At 41.2% G+C, this 16,205-nt stretch overlaps 1 protein-coding gene across 3 annotated transcripts in view; it reads right to left on the reverse strand.

Moving 5' to 3' along the window:
* The window catches only part of SBNO1 (strawberry notch homolog 1), a 56,633-nt gene that overhangs the window by 15,444 nt on the left and 24,984 nt on the right, over window positions 1-16,205 (reverse strand). For all 3 annotated transcript variants that reach the window (XM_037511279.2, XM_037511277.2, XM_037511276.2), the window contains exons 10-24: window positions 13,993-14,154; window positions 12,878-13,013; window positions 12,513-12,618; window positions 12,240-12,393; window positions 11,639-11,821; window positions 10,428-10,525; window positions 8,946-9,097; window positions 5,147-5,344; window positions 4,612-4,779; window positions 4,299-4,474; window positions 3,792-3,923; window positions 1,930-2,065; window positions 1,109-1,221; window positions 946-1,017; window positions 397-496 (exon numbers count right to left, since the gene is read on the reverse strand). In XM_037511279.2, coding sequence (XP_037367176.1) covers window positions 397-496; window positions 946-1,017; window positions 1,109-1,221; window positions 1,930-2,065; window positions 3,792-3,923; window positions 4,299-4,474; window positions 4,612-4,779; window positions 5,147-5,344; window positions 8,946-9,097; window positions 10,428-10,525; window positions 11,639-11,821; window positions 12,240-12,393; window positions 12,513-12,618; window positions 12,878-13,013; window positions 13,993-14,154 — 2,086 coding nt within the window. The remainder of the gene's footprint in view (window positions 1-396; window positions 497-945; window positions 1,018-1,108; window positions 1,222-1,929; window positions 2,066-3,791; window positions 3,924-4,298; window positions 4,475-4,611; window positions 4,780-5,146; window positions 5,345-8,945; window positions 9,098-10,427; window positions 10,526-11,638; window positions 11,822-12,239; window positions 12,394-12,512; window positions 12,619-12,877; window positions 13,014-13,992; window positions 14,155-16,205) is intronic.

The following is a 16,205-nucleotide window of genomic DNA, read 5'->3' on the forward strand; positions in this document are numbered from 1 at the left end:
ATCTTCAACTTCTAAATTTTATACTTTTTTAAAAAAAGTTTATTTATGAACAAGAACCAGGGTATTGGCCAAAGGTGTGGGGGGTAAGAGAATTCACCTGAGACAGAGTGGGCAACAGAACAGACAGAATAACTGAAATACACTGCTGAGGGGAACAGCAGGCAAGACAGGAGGTCTGCACCATGTGCTGCATCCCTGCTCCCTGGCCGCCAGGGATCAAACTTGTGCTACAGAGGCTGTGGATAGCTTCACAGTGCTGTGCTTAACTCCTTGCGCTATCAGGGAGGCCCAATTTTAAACTTCTTATATCCAAAGAAAACAAAAACAACAGCACAGAGTTTACTACCTCCTTGTTGGTACTCTTTTTCCTTTGTAATGATTATTTTGAGTAGTTACCTTTAAAGAATTCTCCAGGATAGTCTGGAGGTGGTGATACCATAGGAGAATCTAGGTTTACAATGGATTTCATGACAATTTCTAAAGCATTTCTTCCATACTGTAATAAAAAAACCGAAACATTTTAAGTAGTTTTAGCATTTGGACACGCTTCAATCATATGAACAACAGAATTTTAAACTATTATTATAACAAAGATTCAAAAACAGTGGGGCTCAGTTAGTTATCTTTGTAGTTTTTATCCTTCCCAGATCGTGTCTTTGCATAGAGTAGATATTATATAAACTCCTCCTTTTACTATTTCTGGGAACTCACACTGGAGTCGTCCCTAGTTATTATATTGCATATGAAAACATGACCGTATCCCTGAGTGGTCACCAGAGACCTAACCAACAGGTGAGATGGTCTTACAGGAAGCCGTGACTTCTTAGCAAAACTGTACAAGGAGGAATTTTTAAGTTTTAAAAAGTAACCACATTCCCTTTTGGTTCACTTACAGATACCATATACTACCCAAAGTTCCCACAGACACTGGAAGCTGAAATATACCTTATTATCAAAGTTGAATCTGCTCAGATCCCTAGACTCTGTTGCTCTTCTGTCACCATGTGTAAGCGCTCCCTTTCAAAACATAAAATTTCTAATTAAGGCACAGAAGATAGATAACACACACCATCCTTACAAAGCACACCTATGCAACTAAAAAACTTACCAAGCTCTCAAGTCTTTTAGCAACAATAGATGCAAATCTTTGTTCTCCTGCCAATTCCGAAATCAGAAACACATATTCAGGAGCAGTAACTTGGTTTGATCTATGAGTTCGTCCTGTAATGTAATTAAAAAAAAAAAAAAAAAGGCAGCAGTGATTGTGTTCACTAGATAAAGAGCACTCTGCGCTCCATTCCTAGCATTTTACACCAATCTGTATTCATCAGAAACTTTTACACAAGAAGAAAAACACAAGGATGTGACTCTAACTCCATAAAAGAACAAGATCAGAAACAGTAATCTGAACAATAATACTCAGAACTACACTCTCTCTTACAAGGGAACAAAACTTCATAAAGCAGTTTTGGCTAATTACAATGTTGCTAAACCACGGCTGCTTTCATTTTCAAAAAGGTGTTCCTAAGCTACCAGGTCACAGAAATGTTAAGAATGACAAAAGGAGGAGCAGTGGTGTGCCCTCAATGAGGCCACGGACGGATGAAAAGGACGAGAAGTGGCAGCCGCTGTGGCGTGGGTCCACACACCCTAAAGGTCGGATGAAGATCCTCCTGGAGCCCTGTTCTTGGAAGTGAGGCCGAAACCCCCAGGAAATCCCACTGCAAATCTCTGACAACGTTTAAATCAGGTAAGGAAAGAGTTCACGATGCACTATTCATTATAAGGTGTACACAATGCACAAACATCTCCAAAATCCAAATACCTGTCATTTTAAGATATGAGAAATAAAATATGGGTCTTCACAGGCACACATATCCCCAGTGATTCCTAGCTATCCATTACGTGAAAGTGAGCGTAGGAACTTACCGAACTGCTGAATAGCTCTATCGGCACTCCAGGGTAATTCCAAAGTCATATGAACTCTTCGCCTTTGATTTTTAGCTCTCCGATCTGCTTGTAATGAAATACCGGAGCTGGCAGCTTCTGAGATGATAGCAATATTCTGTAGCAAATGTAAGAAGGGAAAAAAAAAGAATAGATCACCTTTCATAAAGACAGCAGGGACATACCATAAATTAAATAAGGTTCCTTTAGTAGACGACTGGCGGCCACCAATACGCATTTCCCCCTCTTCCTAAATATTAGAGTACACAATATTAGCTAGAGGAGGTAACCTGGAAATGGAGATCCACACAATGAAGGGATAAGACACAAGAGGTACAATCTTCAAGGGGCCATACCAGTCCTGGTCTACCCAGTCAAATGTGTGCACACCAAAAACCTTTACCTGTTAAACGCAACATGACTATGGATTTTCTGTCACTTAGCCAAAATGAATTCCAACCAATACAATTCCTAATGCACCAAAACCTAGAGTCACGAAACAATTTCATAAAATAACCGAGAACACTTTTGCCTACAATCTTTATTTATTTTTTTTTTTTTAATAGAGGCATGTTTTTATTTATTTATTTATTTATTTGTTTGTTTGTTTGTTTTGTTTATACATGCACTGGGTACAGTCAGAAGCGCGGGAGGGTGAGAGAATTCACCAGAGCCAGAGCAGGGAGCAGAACAGGCAGAAGGACCGAAGGACACTGCTGAGGGGAGCAGCGGGCGGCAGGAGAGGTCTGCGCGCCATGTGGGACCCTCCTCCGGTGGCCAGGGAGCAGCCGGGGATCGAACCGGCGCCGCAGAGGCCGCGGGCAGCTTCGCAAGCCAGCGCTCAACCGCTGCGCCACCGGGGAGGCCCTGCCTACAATCTTTAAAATATACAACATCATGTTTTAATAGATTTAGAAGATCATTTTGACAGTGATAACTATGATCTGTTTTCTAGTAGCAAAGGCAGAAAAATTCACTGAAATACAAAGCAAAATGTGAGCCAAGAGATTTTATTCTAGGGCCTGGTGGCACAGGGGTAAAAGATACAGCACTATGAAACTATACGCTGCCACTGCAGCACAAGTTCGAACGCCGGGTAGCCAAGGAGCTGACCCACATGGCGCAGCAGACCTCTTCTGCCTTGCCTGCTGCTCCCCTCAGCAGTGTATTTCAGTAGATCCGCCTGTTCTGCTCCCCACTGTCTCTGGTGAATCCTCTCACCCCCAACCCCACACCTCTGGCCTACACCCCAGTTCTTGTATGGAGCGGGGGGGGGGGGGGGGAGAGAGAGAGACTTTATTCTATACTTATTAGGTTAAGGCATGAGGTTAACATGGTGCTCCTACCAATTTTTTTTTCCTACCAATTTTTAAATGTTGATAGCTATTCCAACTGAATGGAGGAAGACCTCATCTGAGAAAGTGAAAAACTGTGTTTACTTAACAAAAGAGGCTATAAATAGCCTCTGGAGGCAACAAAGACAGATACCCTGTCTCTTCTGTCTCTGGTGAATCCTCTTACCTTCTCGCTACCTCTGGCCTACACCCTAGTTCTTCTACGCAAAAATAAATCTTTGAGAAAAAATTATTCTGATTAAAGTTGTTAACAGCTTCCCTAAGCTATCAAGAGTCACATCCAGTTCTGTGAACAATACAAAATACTGTTTGTGTTCAATTTATGGGAAAACATGCAACATGTCCAGTGATTATATGCAATTATTACAGAGTATTGAAAAACAACATTCAACAGACATGATTTATATTAAAAGAAAAAACCCCTTACAATGCTAAATCCAAACATATCAGTATTATTCTTTTCACTGAAAAAATCCCAGAAAAATATACCTTCTCTCCATCCATAAATCTCTGCTTCTCTGTGATATTCAGTATTTCCACGGGGACATCTATTTCAGATCTTGACTCGTAAGAAATGCTTCCATCGTCATTGCTTACAACCCTCCCTTTCCGGCCAGTCATCTGGAAAGCCAAATAGTTTTGCTTACAATTAAGATATCTCACCTCAGCACACAGATTTCAGGCTCCTTCTAGAGAAGTGCACAGGCCCGGCTGGACCCGGCACAGCGGGGGAGCACATTGCAACACAGTCCCTGGTTTTACGAAGTTCAAATTCCAAAGGAGAAGAAGGCAGACATGCAGCAATGACCACAAGACTGTGTGACAGGTGCAACGACAGACATTAGGATGATATTAAACATGAGATGCAAGGTCTAACAAAGGATAATGAGACCAGGTATTGTGCAACAGAACCCCAAAATATCACTCCATCCCCAGGCTTCAAAGTGGCAAAGATGTTTCCATGAAGAGACACAGCCCTAATCCTGACTTATTTACCTCAGCAACGTTCTCAGGGCCACCAAGTTCATCAATAAGTTCATCCAGAGTGTTAGGAGGGAGATCTTCAGCTAATTTCTCTAGTTTGTCAAGCAGGTCTTTCTTCATCTGCTGGGCCCGTTCCACAGCATCCTGGCTTGTTATAAGGCTATTGTTACTGTTGGTGTTACTATTAGCTAGATGAAGAAAATTTGTTAGCAATCAGTACAAAGTGTATTTGCTTTGCTTAAAATTACATTTTTAACATGGATACATTTAAACATTTAAAATTACACTTTAAACAGGGACACATTTAAATATTCCACGTGGATACCTGGTGCACTATGAGGAGCAGGTGAAATAACTGGTGTGGATGAAAAACTAGGTCGTTTTGATCCAAGACCTGATGCTAATAAGGCACTTTGAATAGAATCTGGATCTATACATTTCTTCTTTTTTTTATCTTTGTTTTTCTTGTGGTCTTTTCTGATTAACCAGGGATCTGAAAGTTAAGTAAAGATACATTCCACATCATTTGTTAAAACAAGTACGGGATCTTCAAAGGAAACATTAGAATTTTTGGTATTGTTAAGTCACCGGTCATCACTAACATAAGTGGTCTACATCCACATATCATGAGGTACGATTCCATGTTTTAAGGTTAAAAATAACCACACAAAACAGAGATCATGTTATATATACATGAGCTAACCATCTGGAAGACAGATAAGCTTAGACCTCTCCATCAAGGGTAGAGCATTATTACCTGTGTGATGCTTTATGCTGCACAGAAAAAAGGTTTTATTATACTGTCGCATTTTTGACTACACAAACCTATTCTTTTGCTTACATTTGATATACCAACTTACCATCTTCATCATCTTCACTAGACTCGTCTCTAAATGGATTGAAATCATCGTCATCTCCAGAACTCATGTTTTTAGAGCTCTCATAGTCACTTTCATCATTATCAGAGGCATCAGATTCACTCCCACTGTCATCAGAACTGCTACCAGTGAGGCCACCAACTTTTCGTGCTTTTTTGGCTTCTCGAGTTATTTCTTCACCTACCCACAAACCCAAAAAAGAGAGTCAACTCCCAAACACTGTTTTAAAGATTCAGGAAATTCATTTAATTCATGAGTTAAATGAAATAGGAAGTGCGGAAGATATTAGTGTGAACAAAATTCACAAACAAGTAGCAGCATTTTGGATTGTCATAAGTCAGATTATGTCCAATAACTCCCAAGAACAAATTAGATACATAAGCATACAAACTCAAGACTACTTTCGTGTGGGCAGTTTCAAAATAAATTCAGGACATGAGATAAAATACTGTATCTGGCACAGTAACAATTGAATTGTGTATCAGATAAAGAGGCCTAATAGTTAAAACTTACAGACTACCTTAAAAATACTTCATGGACTAGTTAGAGTAACCCTTCATTTTTATTTTAATTTTTTTAAGATTTTTTTTTTTAAATTTATTTAGGCATACAGGAGCTGGGGTACAGGCCAGAGATGCAGGGGATGAGAGGATCCAAAAGAGACAGCGGGGAACAGAACAGGCAGACTGACTGAAATACACTGTTGAGGGGAGCATCGGGCGAGACAGGAGAGGTCTGCCTTGACATGTGGGTTTCTCCCTGGCCAGCCAGGGATCGAACTTGTGCTGCAGAGGCTGTGAATTGCTTCACAGTACAGTGCTAAACCCCTTGTGTCACCAGGGAGGCCCAACCCTTGATTTTTAAAGGTTAAACAAGATGCTGATTTGAATTACCTTACTGAATATACAGAAAGTTATCTGCAACAAATCAACCAAAACTAACAGGAACATTACAAAGTTCTCCTATTGGGGAAGGGTGGTTGAGCGCAGCGCTGTGGAGCTGTCCACAGCCTCTGCAGCAAAGGTTCGAGCCTGGCCATCTAGGGAGGTACCCACATGGTGTGGTAGACCTCTCCTGTCTAGTCCACTGCTCCCCTCAACAGTGTATATCAGTCAGTCTGCCTGTTCTGTTCCACGTTCTGTCTCTGGTGAATCCTCTCACCCTCCTGCACATCTGGCCTATACCCCGGTTCTTGTATGCATGAATTTAAAAAAAAAAAAAAAAAAAAAAGAAATGGCATCAAAGTACTGAAATACTGAAGAATAAACTGAAAGGAAACAAATTACTTAAAAAAAAAAGGGCGGGCCTCCCTGGTGGTACAAGGGGTTGAGGCACAGCCTTTGAGGCTCTCTGTAGCCATTGCAGCGTGAGTTTGATCCCCAGCCAGGGAGGTGACCCACATGGGGCAGCAGACATCTCCTGGCTTGCCTGCTGCTCCCCTCAGCAGTTTATTTCGGTGGATCCACCTGTTGTGTTTCCCACTCCGTCTCTGGTGAATCCTCTCGCCCCACCCCCCCAATGCCTCTGGCCTGTACCCCAGTTCTTGTATGCACAAATGGATAAAACTTTAAAAAAAAAAAAGAAAAGTTCTCCTATCACTGACCACGGGAATGTAACTAACGAAAGGGAGATGTGAATATGACCATTCTAAGACAGCACTGACACTAAGACACAGCATCTCATTTTTCGTGTCACTAAAATAAAGATTACTGACAATTTAAACTATAATAGCCAGCCTACTTTTAGGAATATTAAAACTATCTTGGAATGGATGAAATAAGGTTAATGTGCCAGGTGTTGTGGTTAGAACACACAGCATCATAGTTGTTAAAATTTGTAAAATATTGTACTATCATTTTCTGAAAGTCTAACAGCTTAGCAAGCTAATAAACACAACCTGAAGTATGCATTATTATAAAATGTCTACCAAAAATGGGTAAACGGAATATTACTAATAGAAGTGTCTCTAAAGAAAACTGTAATAACATTCTCTTCTCTCCATCTACTTACTTTTTTTTAATATTAAATTTTTTTTCCCAGATTTATTTATTTACACAAGAACTAGGGCACAGGCCAGAGATGTGGGGGGTGAGAGGATCCACCAGAGATAGAGTGGGGAGCAGAACAGGCAGATGGATGGAAGACACTACTGAGGGGAGAGGTGGGTGAGACAGGAGAGGTCTGCCACGCCATGTAGGTTTCTCCCTGGAATTGAACCTGCACTGCAGAGGCTGCGGACAACTTTACAGCGCTGCGCTCAACCCGTTGCGCCACTGGGGAGGCCTCAATTTTATTTTTAAAAGATTTATTGGGCCTCCCCGGTGGCACAGTGGGTTGAGCGCAGCGCTGTGAAGCTGTCTGCAGCCTCTGCAGTGCAGTTTCAATTCCCAGCCGGCCAGGGAGATTCCCACATGACCAGCAGACCTCTCCTGTCTCTCCCAACTGCTCCCCTCAGCAGTGTCTTCCATCAGTCTCCCTGTTCTGCTCCCAGTTGTCTCTGGTAAATTCTCTCACCCTCCCGTGCCGCTGGCCTGTACCCCAGTTCTTGTATAAATAAATTAAAAAAAAAATTATTCTTTTTTTTTTTTTGTGCAGGCCAGAGGTGTGAGGGGTTAAGAGGATTTATCAGCGGCAGAGTGGGGAACAGAACAGGCAGTTCTATTGAAATACACTGCTAAGGGGAACAGCAGGTGAAACGAGGTCTGCTGCGCCATGTGGGTTAGCTCCCTGGCTGGTATCCAGCTCAGGCCTTCGTGGTGGGCCTTCATGGTAGTAGTGCTGACTTAACCCCTAGGCCACCAGGGAGGCCCCTATACCTACCTACTTTCATTTTTTAAAAAAGATTTATTTATTTATTTATTTATTTATTTATACAAGAACCGGGGCACAGACCAGACGCACAGGAGGGTGAGAGGATTCACCAGAGACAGAGCAGGAACAGCACAGGTGGACTGACGAAATACACTGCTGAGGGGAGCAGCGGGGAAGACAGGAGAGGTCTGCTGCACCATTTGGGTTGCTCCCTGGCTGGCCGGGGATCGAACTTGTGCTGCAGAGGCTGCAGATTGCTTCACAGTGCTGTGCTTAACCCTCTGCGCCAACAGGGAGGCCCTTACCTACCTACTTTTAAAGGGGCCTTTGACAACAGAAAGACTGGACAGACCCTAGGCAACACGCAGTAGCAACAGGAAAATCTCTGACTTTTTAATCTTTCTATGTGTCCTCTGTCTGTAAAACTACTTTCATAGGTAGCATCTCTACTGGTTAAATGAGATTAGGTATGGCCGGTACAAGCACAGGACTGCACACCAGTCAATTGTTCAAGCCCTGATTTAGAACAAGGGTTTGCTGTGGCATTCAAAACTACATGGAGGGCCTCCCCGGTGGCGCAGCGGTTGAGCGATGGGTTGCAAAGCTGCCTGCAGCCTCTGCAGTGCCGGTTCGATCCCCGGCTGCTCCCGGCCACTGGAGGAGGGTCCCACGTGGCGCGCAGACCTCTCCTGCTGCCCGCTACTCCTCTCAGCACTGTACCTTGGTCCTTCTGCCTGTTCTGCTCCCCGCTCTGGCTCTGGTGAATTCTCTCACCCTCCCCGCGCTTCTGACTATACCCAGTGCTTGTATAAATAATAAATAAATTTTTAAAAAAAACAACTACATCGATAACAGTGAGAACATGCAACCACTTCCTAATTCAAAGCAGGCATGTCATTCTCAAACCACAGCTGCTTCGAAATGCTCAAATTTATAATACTTTCAGTGTTATTTAAAGAAAAACACCCACCTTTCCGCTTCTTTATTTTATTTTCTTTACAGGGACTGTCTCTTGGTGAACTGTTGTTGCTTGGAGCTGTCAAATCAATGCCTAGCAAACTATAAAGTTTCTTCCTGTCTGGAGCAGGGAAGTGTTTTTCAATAAGTGACTGCAATACTCCTCTGTAGGAGAATAAAAAGTGACAATTAGTGGTTCAGTTTACAAAATAATTTATACATGAAGTATAAAGGAACAGATTTCTTTAAAATATACTTTGCTATATCTTATAAAATATTAATAAATCCAGCTCAGGGCCTCCCTGGTGGCACAGTGGTTGAGTGCTGGGTTGCGAAGCTGCCGGCAACCTCTGCAGCGCCGGTTCGATCCCCGGCTGCTCCCCGGCCACCGGAGGAGGGTCCCACATGGTGCGTAGACCTCTCCTGCCGCCCGCTGCTCCCCTCAGCAGTGTACTTTGGTCCTTCTGCCTGCTCTGCTCCCCACTCTGGCTCTGGTGAATTCTCTCACCCTCCCGCGCTTCTGACTGTACCCACTGCTTGTATAAATAAATAAATGAATAAATAAATAAAATAAAAATCTTTGTAAAAAAATAAATAAATAAATCCAGCTCAAATGAATTTTAATTTTCTAGTTCAAGGCTGTACAACTGAACAAGAATACAAGCCAAGCCACAGGTGCAATTTTTACATTGTTTAGACCCTACATTTATAAGTGTTGACACTGATATTTATAAGCTTTACTGAACTTGCTGCCTCTTCCACATGTTATCCATGAGCTGTTTTACAGTATTTTTTAAGAACACTAGTATGCATTTTGCACTTACAGAACATCTCCACCGTACTAGCCATTTCTCAATAGCCATGTCACCGGTGACTATTATTTTAGACATGGTAATTCGAAGTAAGCAAATACAGGGAAATTCAGATCATCAAGTGCATTATTTTGCTTTTTATACGCAATTATCAATTATAGGCACCTTTTAAAAAGCCACTTGAATGTAGGAATGGTGCAAAAGGTTATTTTGCTAATTTAACCACCAGAGTTAGAGTGGGACGGTTAAGCAAACTGAAAACACCACTTTTTAAACTCTTTTTTAATGCCTCATGATTAGCTATTATTTTTACATAAGCTCTTACTAAATTGTGGCAAACTGTATTTACTGTTGCTCTGGATAATGTTAATTCCAAGCACACAAAGCTGAAACTAAACCTGAGAAACAACGAAGCTGTCTCGTATTTCTAAGGTGTCCCAGGCAAGTGAAAATCAAGTCCTCTCATTAGCCCAAATACTATGCATGGTGTCTCCAAAATACTGAATATTTCAGCACTTCTGTGCTGTTTTCCAACACATGCACAACATAGAAAAGTCACAAAACTGCAAAATTTAAGTTCAGAAAAACTTTAAAAGATGACATAGGCAAATAAAAATTTTGCCTCTGGGAAAGGCCAACATTTTAAACATATCTAAGTATAAACTCAGAAACAAAAACATTACTTGGCTGTTGAAACAAAATCATTCAATTCTCCTCCACCCTCTTCTAAGGCTTCCAATGTTCTAGCTTCTCCTGTTGACTGCAGACCAATTACGACACACTGGAGAAAAAGAAAATATATTAATTATAAATAAAATTGTGTGTGTTGTTTAAGACAAGACATGTCAAGTATTTTATTTTTTAAGATTTATTTATTCAGGGCCTCCCTGGTGGCACAAGGGGTTAAGCACTGCATTATGAAGCAATCCACAGCCTCTGCAGCACGAGTTCGATCCCCGGCCGGCCAGGGGGAAACCCACATGATGAGGTAGACCTCTCCTGTCTCACCTGCTGCTCCCCTCAGCAGTGTATTTCAGTCAGTCTGCCTGTTTTTTTCCCCACTCTGTCTCTGGTGGATCCTCTCGCTCCCCGCATCTCTGGCCTGTACCCCTGCTCTTGTATGCATAAATACAGTTTTAAAATATTTTTTTTAAAAAAGATTTATTCATGCATACAAGAACTGGGGTACAGGCCAGACATGCGGTGTCGGGCAGAAGGGTCGAGAGTATTCACCAGAAACAGAGTGGGGAGCAGAACAGGTGGACTGACTGAAACACACTGCCGAGGGGAGCAGTGGGCAAGGCAGGAGAGGTCTGCTGTGCCACATTGGTCATCTCCCTGGCCAGGGATCAAGCTCAGGCCACAGTGGCTGCCCATAGCTTGAGAGTGCTGTCACTTAACCCTCTGCACCATCAGGGAGGCCCCAAGACATGTCCAGTATTAAAAAAAGCATGTCATTCAAATAAGAATGATACATTATTATTATACATGTACTTATTTATTCTACGTGTATTTGAGACATACTGTGTATTAAAAAGTAGTCAGAAAACAGGATTAGCAGTGAAAACAAAGACCCTCAACTATAGTGTTTACAGTTTTTCATGCTGAGTAGATGTGTATTCGGCAAGAAGAAAAGTCTCCAAGGCTAGTATGTCTTCACATCATCGGCAGTTACATGTGTACCCAATGTAGAGTGAAGTTTATTTCCTAATACATTTTTGATCTAACTTCTTTATAAACAGACACAGCCTTAATTTAAAAATTTTTTTTTTCTTCTCTTAGTACATTAACCCTTTATAAGAATACTTTAGAAGGGGCAGTGTCACAAGCAGAAAACTCAATACCCAAAAGAACATTAGCAAAGAATAGCGTTCCACTGTGTTCTCCTACTTACTTTTCCATTTTTGATCTCCTCTCGAGCTAGCTGCACGACTCTTTTGACTTTGGATGCTATGCACAAGTATTTGAAAAACCTCTGGTGAGCAGACCAGAACTGACCCCACATGGACTTCTTCATTCGCTGTTCAGCATCGATCAGGTCTGCAGCCTGCTGGAACCGCTCTCTGGCAACGACCCACTGAAGACGCACAATCAACGTGTTATGTATTCATCTCTGAGTGTTATTGTTGCTGGTGGCAGTATTATTTAAAAAATGACTAATTCTATCAAAATGGTATTAAGTTCAAGATCATCAAACATTAATTTAATGAAGCATCTCCAGAAATTTGGGTACTTCCAACAAACGTATTAAGATGATCACAGGAGTTATCTCAAAATTCTGATTAGCCAATACATCATTTTAGGAAACAGTTTCAATGTTTTGTTTTGTTTTTTAATGAATTACTTTAACAAAGAAAAACTTGGAAAATCTGCAAATAATGATTTGGTGCTCTGTTTTATAGCATAAATATACTTCTGTGGGCTGACAGACATTACACTGAGCAAAATTAACATTATGAGGTATGTTAAAAATACTAGGAATTAAGAATTCTCACCAGCTTGACTGCTTTGTTATACATTTTAACATAACTCTGAGAAAGAAGAACTTCCTCAATTTTGAAGGTCACTCCAGTAAAGCTCAGCTGTCGAGCAATGTACATTCCTCTAAGCTTCATATCCATAGCAACTATTTCCATGGCGCCCACACCTCTGAACAAAATTAAAACACACAGTAACTATCATTAAATATAGTAGGGCTTTAACATACATGGAAGAGGTTAGCAAAAACACATCTTTTAGGTTGCTACTTGTAATGTACATTATATTACCTCCGTTCTACTGCTTGAATAAAATCACTGAATTCTCTAAATGGAGTTCCTTCACCCCATATTCCAAGACGGTTCATATAAGCCATGTTTCGTGGTTCAGAAGCACCTGAAAAGTCCCCAAATAAAACATAGCTGAAAAATTAACCTAAGTGTGACTTTATTTTTACTTTACTTCATACATGCTTTTATGAAGTAAGTTTTATGACATTATGTAAAGGTCTCAAGTGTTTAGCACTGTAATTCGATACCTGTACACATTACATCACGATTACCACCAAAAATCGATTGACCCCTTCAATCATCTCACGTGCCCCCACCCCCACACCCCTCCTTAAGTAATCACTGACACAGAGAGAACTACTCACCAGTGGCACTAGCATAAACAACTCTGGCTTTCGGCAATTTGTTCTGAAGCTCTAAAACTGCTAGGCCTGTCTTCGTTGGCTTTGAAGAACCAACAGGACATAAGTTTTTTGCTTTATGACATTCATCAAAAACTATCTGTAAGGAATGAGTGAAGGATCACATGACACTAATAGAAAGTGTCTCCAATCTCTCAGAAGAGTTAACTTTTATTTTCCTGAAGCCTTGGAAGGTTTCTGGGGGTGGTGGCCTTCCCATAAAATTCAAGATTATTAGGGGACTGGATGTTGCTAATAAGCCTCTTAGCATTAACTTTTAAAATAACACACACACCCCTATCATCTAACTTTGTAAAATTGTAATGTCCAGCAGCATTTGCTTTACAGTGTTTGCCTACCTTTTCGATTACAATATAAATGTGCTTCTGCACTCCACTTAGACCCTCTCTAGCCTCAGAGGCACCCATGGAATGTGGATTTATCTTAACCAGCTATATAATTTTTAATTAGAATGGAGAAAAGGATCCACTGTGATAAGAAACGTTGACCACACAATAGTTCTGGTAAATTCTCAGAGTAGAAGCGTGATTGGTAGCCAAGTAAATCAGTATTTCAAAACCAGAAGCTTCTCATGCAGGACAGTAAAAGGTATACTCTGAGTAATGAAGTTTGGAAATCATCAAGTTAACAGTTTTTATTCCCTCTGTCCTCACAGGTACTTCATTATGTAATGTGTATCCCCAGAGTGGACTAGAGTATTTAGCATTTCCCACATCTATTAACATTTCCCTAATCTAGAAATTTAAATATTGGCCTTACATGACAGCTACAAAATAGAATTTTTTTTTTTTTTTTTTTTTTTTGGTGGGACCCTCGCCGGCGGCCGGGAAACAAACCGGCGCTGCAGAGGCTGCGGGCAGCCTTGCAGCCCAGCACTCAACCGCTGCGCCACCAGGGGAGGCCCAAAATAGAATCAATTTTCTGACTCCCAATGGACTCTACAATCATCCCAGCATTTTAGAAATTCACTCCCAGGATTCCTGTTTTCCAAATATTGATCCTTACATTAACTTTTATATTTCATTAAAAAAACATATAAAAACATTTGCAAAGGATACTACTCCGTCGAAGTCATCACCACACCAATGCAGAAGTTGTTTTAACCTAGTTTTATATTTACCACCGGACTGACTTTCACCAATAAGGGAAGAATAGGTAGCAAAAATAACACCCTTTTTCACGCTCCCATTATGTTTGGAAGAGATTTTTCCATATTTAAACTAAAAAAATAAAAGAGAATAGTTTAATTAATGTATTTTTCTCTCTGAAACATTTATCCCACCCAATTTTCTATAGCAGGAAACTGGTGGGTCTTTGAAGATCATACCCCAAATTCCTCTTTCATATGTGTGTGTATACACACTTCCAGAAACATATACAGACAACTTTATGATACAAGGGATACAGCTTTTCATCTGTCTCAAAAAAGCCTACCACCAGAAAGAGATCACAAACCAAAATCCACCACAAACATTCACACGATTCTCTGCAAATATTCATGTACATACTATTGGTAAAGTACTTTAAGTCAATACTGGTAAGAATCAGGATTGATAGTTAATACGCCCTTCATTAAGTCACTGACATTATGAAAACATTTCTATGTGCCAATTACATGTTTTTAATTTTGAACTGTTGGCAATCATAGAAAATATAGCACTTTTCAGGCCTCCCCAGTGGCACAGGCAGTTGAGCGCAGCGCTGTGAAGCTGTCTGCAGCCTCTGCAGCATGATTTCGATCTCAGCCGGCTGGCGGTGGAGATACCCACGTGGCGTGGCAGACCCCTCCTGTTCTCGCCCACTGTTCCCCTTAGCAGTGTATCTCAGTTAATCTGCCTGCTTTGCTGCCCACTCTGTCTCTGGTGAATCCTCTCACCCTCCCGCACATGTGGCCTGTACCCCGGGTTCTTGTATGCATGAATAATTTTTTTCTTTTAAAAGAGGTTCCTGTATAAATAAATAAAATAAATCTTTAAAAAAAAAGATTCATGGATACAAGAACCCGGGGTACAGGCCAGATGTGCGGGAGGGTGAGGGGATTCACCAGAGACAGAGTGGGGAGCAGAACAGGCAGACTGACTGAAATACACTGGGGAGAGAAGCAGCGGGTGAGACAGGAGAAGTCTGCTGCTTCACGTGGGACCCTCGCTGGCCGACCAGGATCAAACCCGTGCTGCAGAGGCTGCGGACAGCTCCACAGGGCTGCGCTCAACTGCCTGCGCCAACAGGGAGGCCCAAATAAATCTTAAAAAAAAAAAAAGGAAAGAAACTATAGCACTTTCCCTACCAATCCACTCAGTGATACCCCCAAGAAAGCCAGTTATGAGCAGGGAACACCTGCTCATAAACCAACTTAGGACACATAGTAAGTAGATTTACACATTTATTTTTAAAGGTTTATCAAAGAACTTGCAAAACTAAGTCTGTCTATCCTGTTCTCTAACTCCAACCATTTTTGTATAGTAGGTTCATAAAGATTTGCTAAATGAACCTAAGGTTCTAATCACATTAAACTCTGTTTTTGACACTCAGGCACAAAACAACTTTATAGAACTCTTTTAACGGGAACACAAGCTCACTGGATGTATGTCAGCCCAGGGCATCCAAGGGGTCTGGTCTCAGGACCAAAATCCAGATGCTCAAATACCTTAGATAACTTTATATTTGCCTATTATTTACATAGGTGGTATTTGCATATAACCTAGACACATTCTGCTGTATGTCTTAAGTAGTTGTACACTGTATTGTTCAGGAAATAATGATAAGATAAAGTCTATACATGTTCAGTGCAGAGGCAACCATCCTAAGCCTAACTTCCTAGTACAGATTTTCTTTCCACTTTTGGCTGAGTCTGTGGATGCAGAATCCACAGATATGCAGAGCCTACAGTACATATATTTAAACCAGTTTGCAAACTACATTTTGCTAAGTGTACAGTGGACATACTACCTGTCCACATAGCTTTATTACTCTGCAGCTGTATACCTGTACATGAGTTCCACCCATGTAAAGTTATTTCACAAAGCTAAAAACACTGAAGACTCAGCAAATACTGGTAGGAAACCTAATTTTGTTTGCCATTACATAGCCCTACCTGGCATAGCAGTGACATGCAATACTCCATAAGCTGAGATCAGTGGCTAGCACTCACTGTGCTTTTTGTGAAATAAAATTTAATCCTCCTAATATTCCCATAAAACCAAAACTATTACTCTTCTCATTGCATAGGTGAGCTGATATTTACTTATTTCATAACCAACTGAATGGAAGT

Source organism: Talpa occidentalis, unplaced genomic scaffold, assembly GCF_014898055.3.
Source record: "Talpa occidentalis isolate TD23 unplaced genomic scaffold, MPIMG_talOcc4v2.1 talOcc4.14, whole genome shotgun sequence".
Classification (NCBI taxonomy): Eukaryota; Metazoa; Chordata; class Mammalia; order Eulipotyphla; family Talpidae; genus Talpa; species Talpa occidentalis.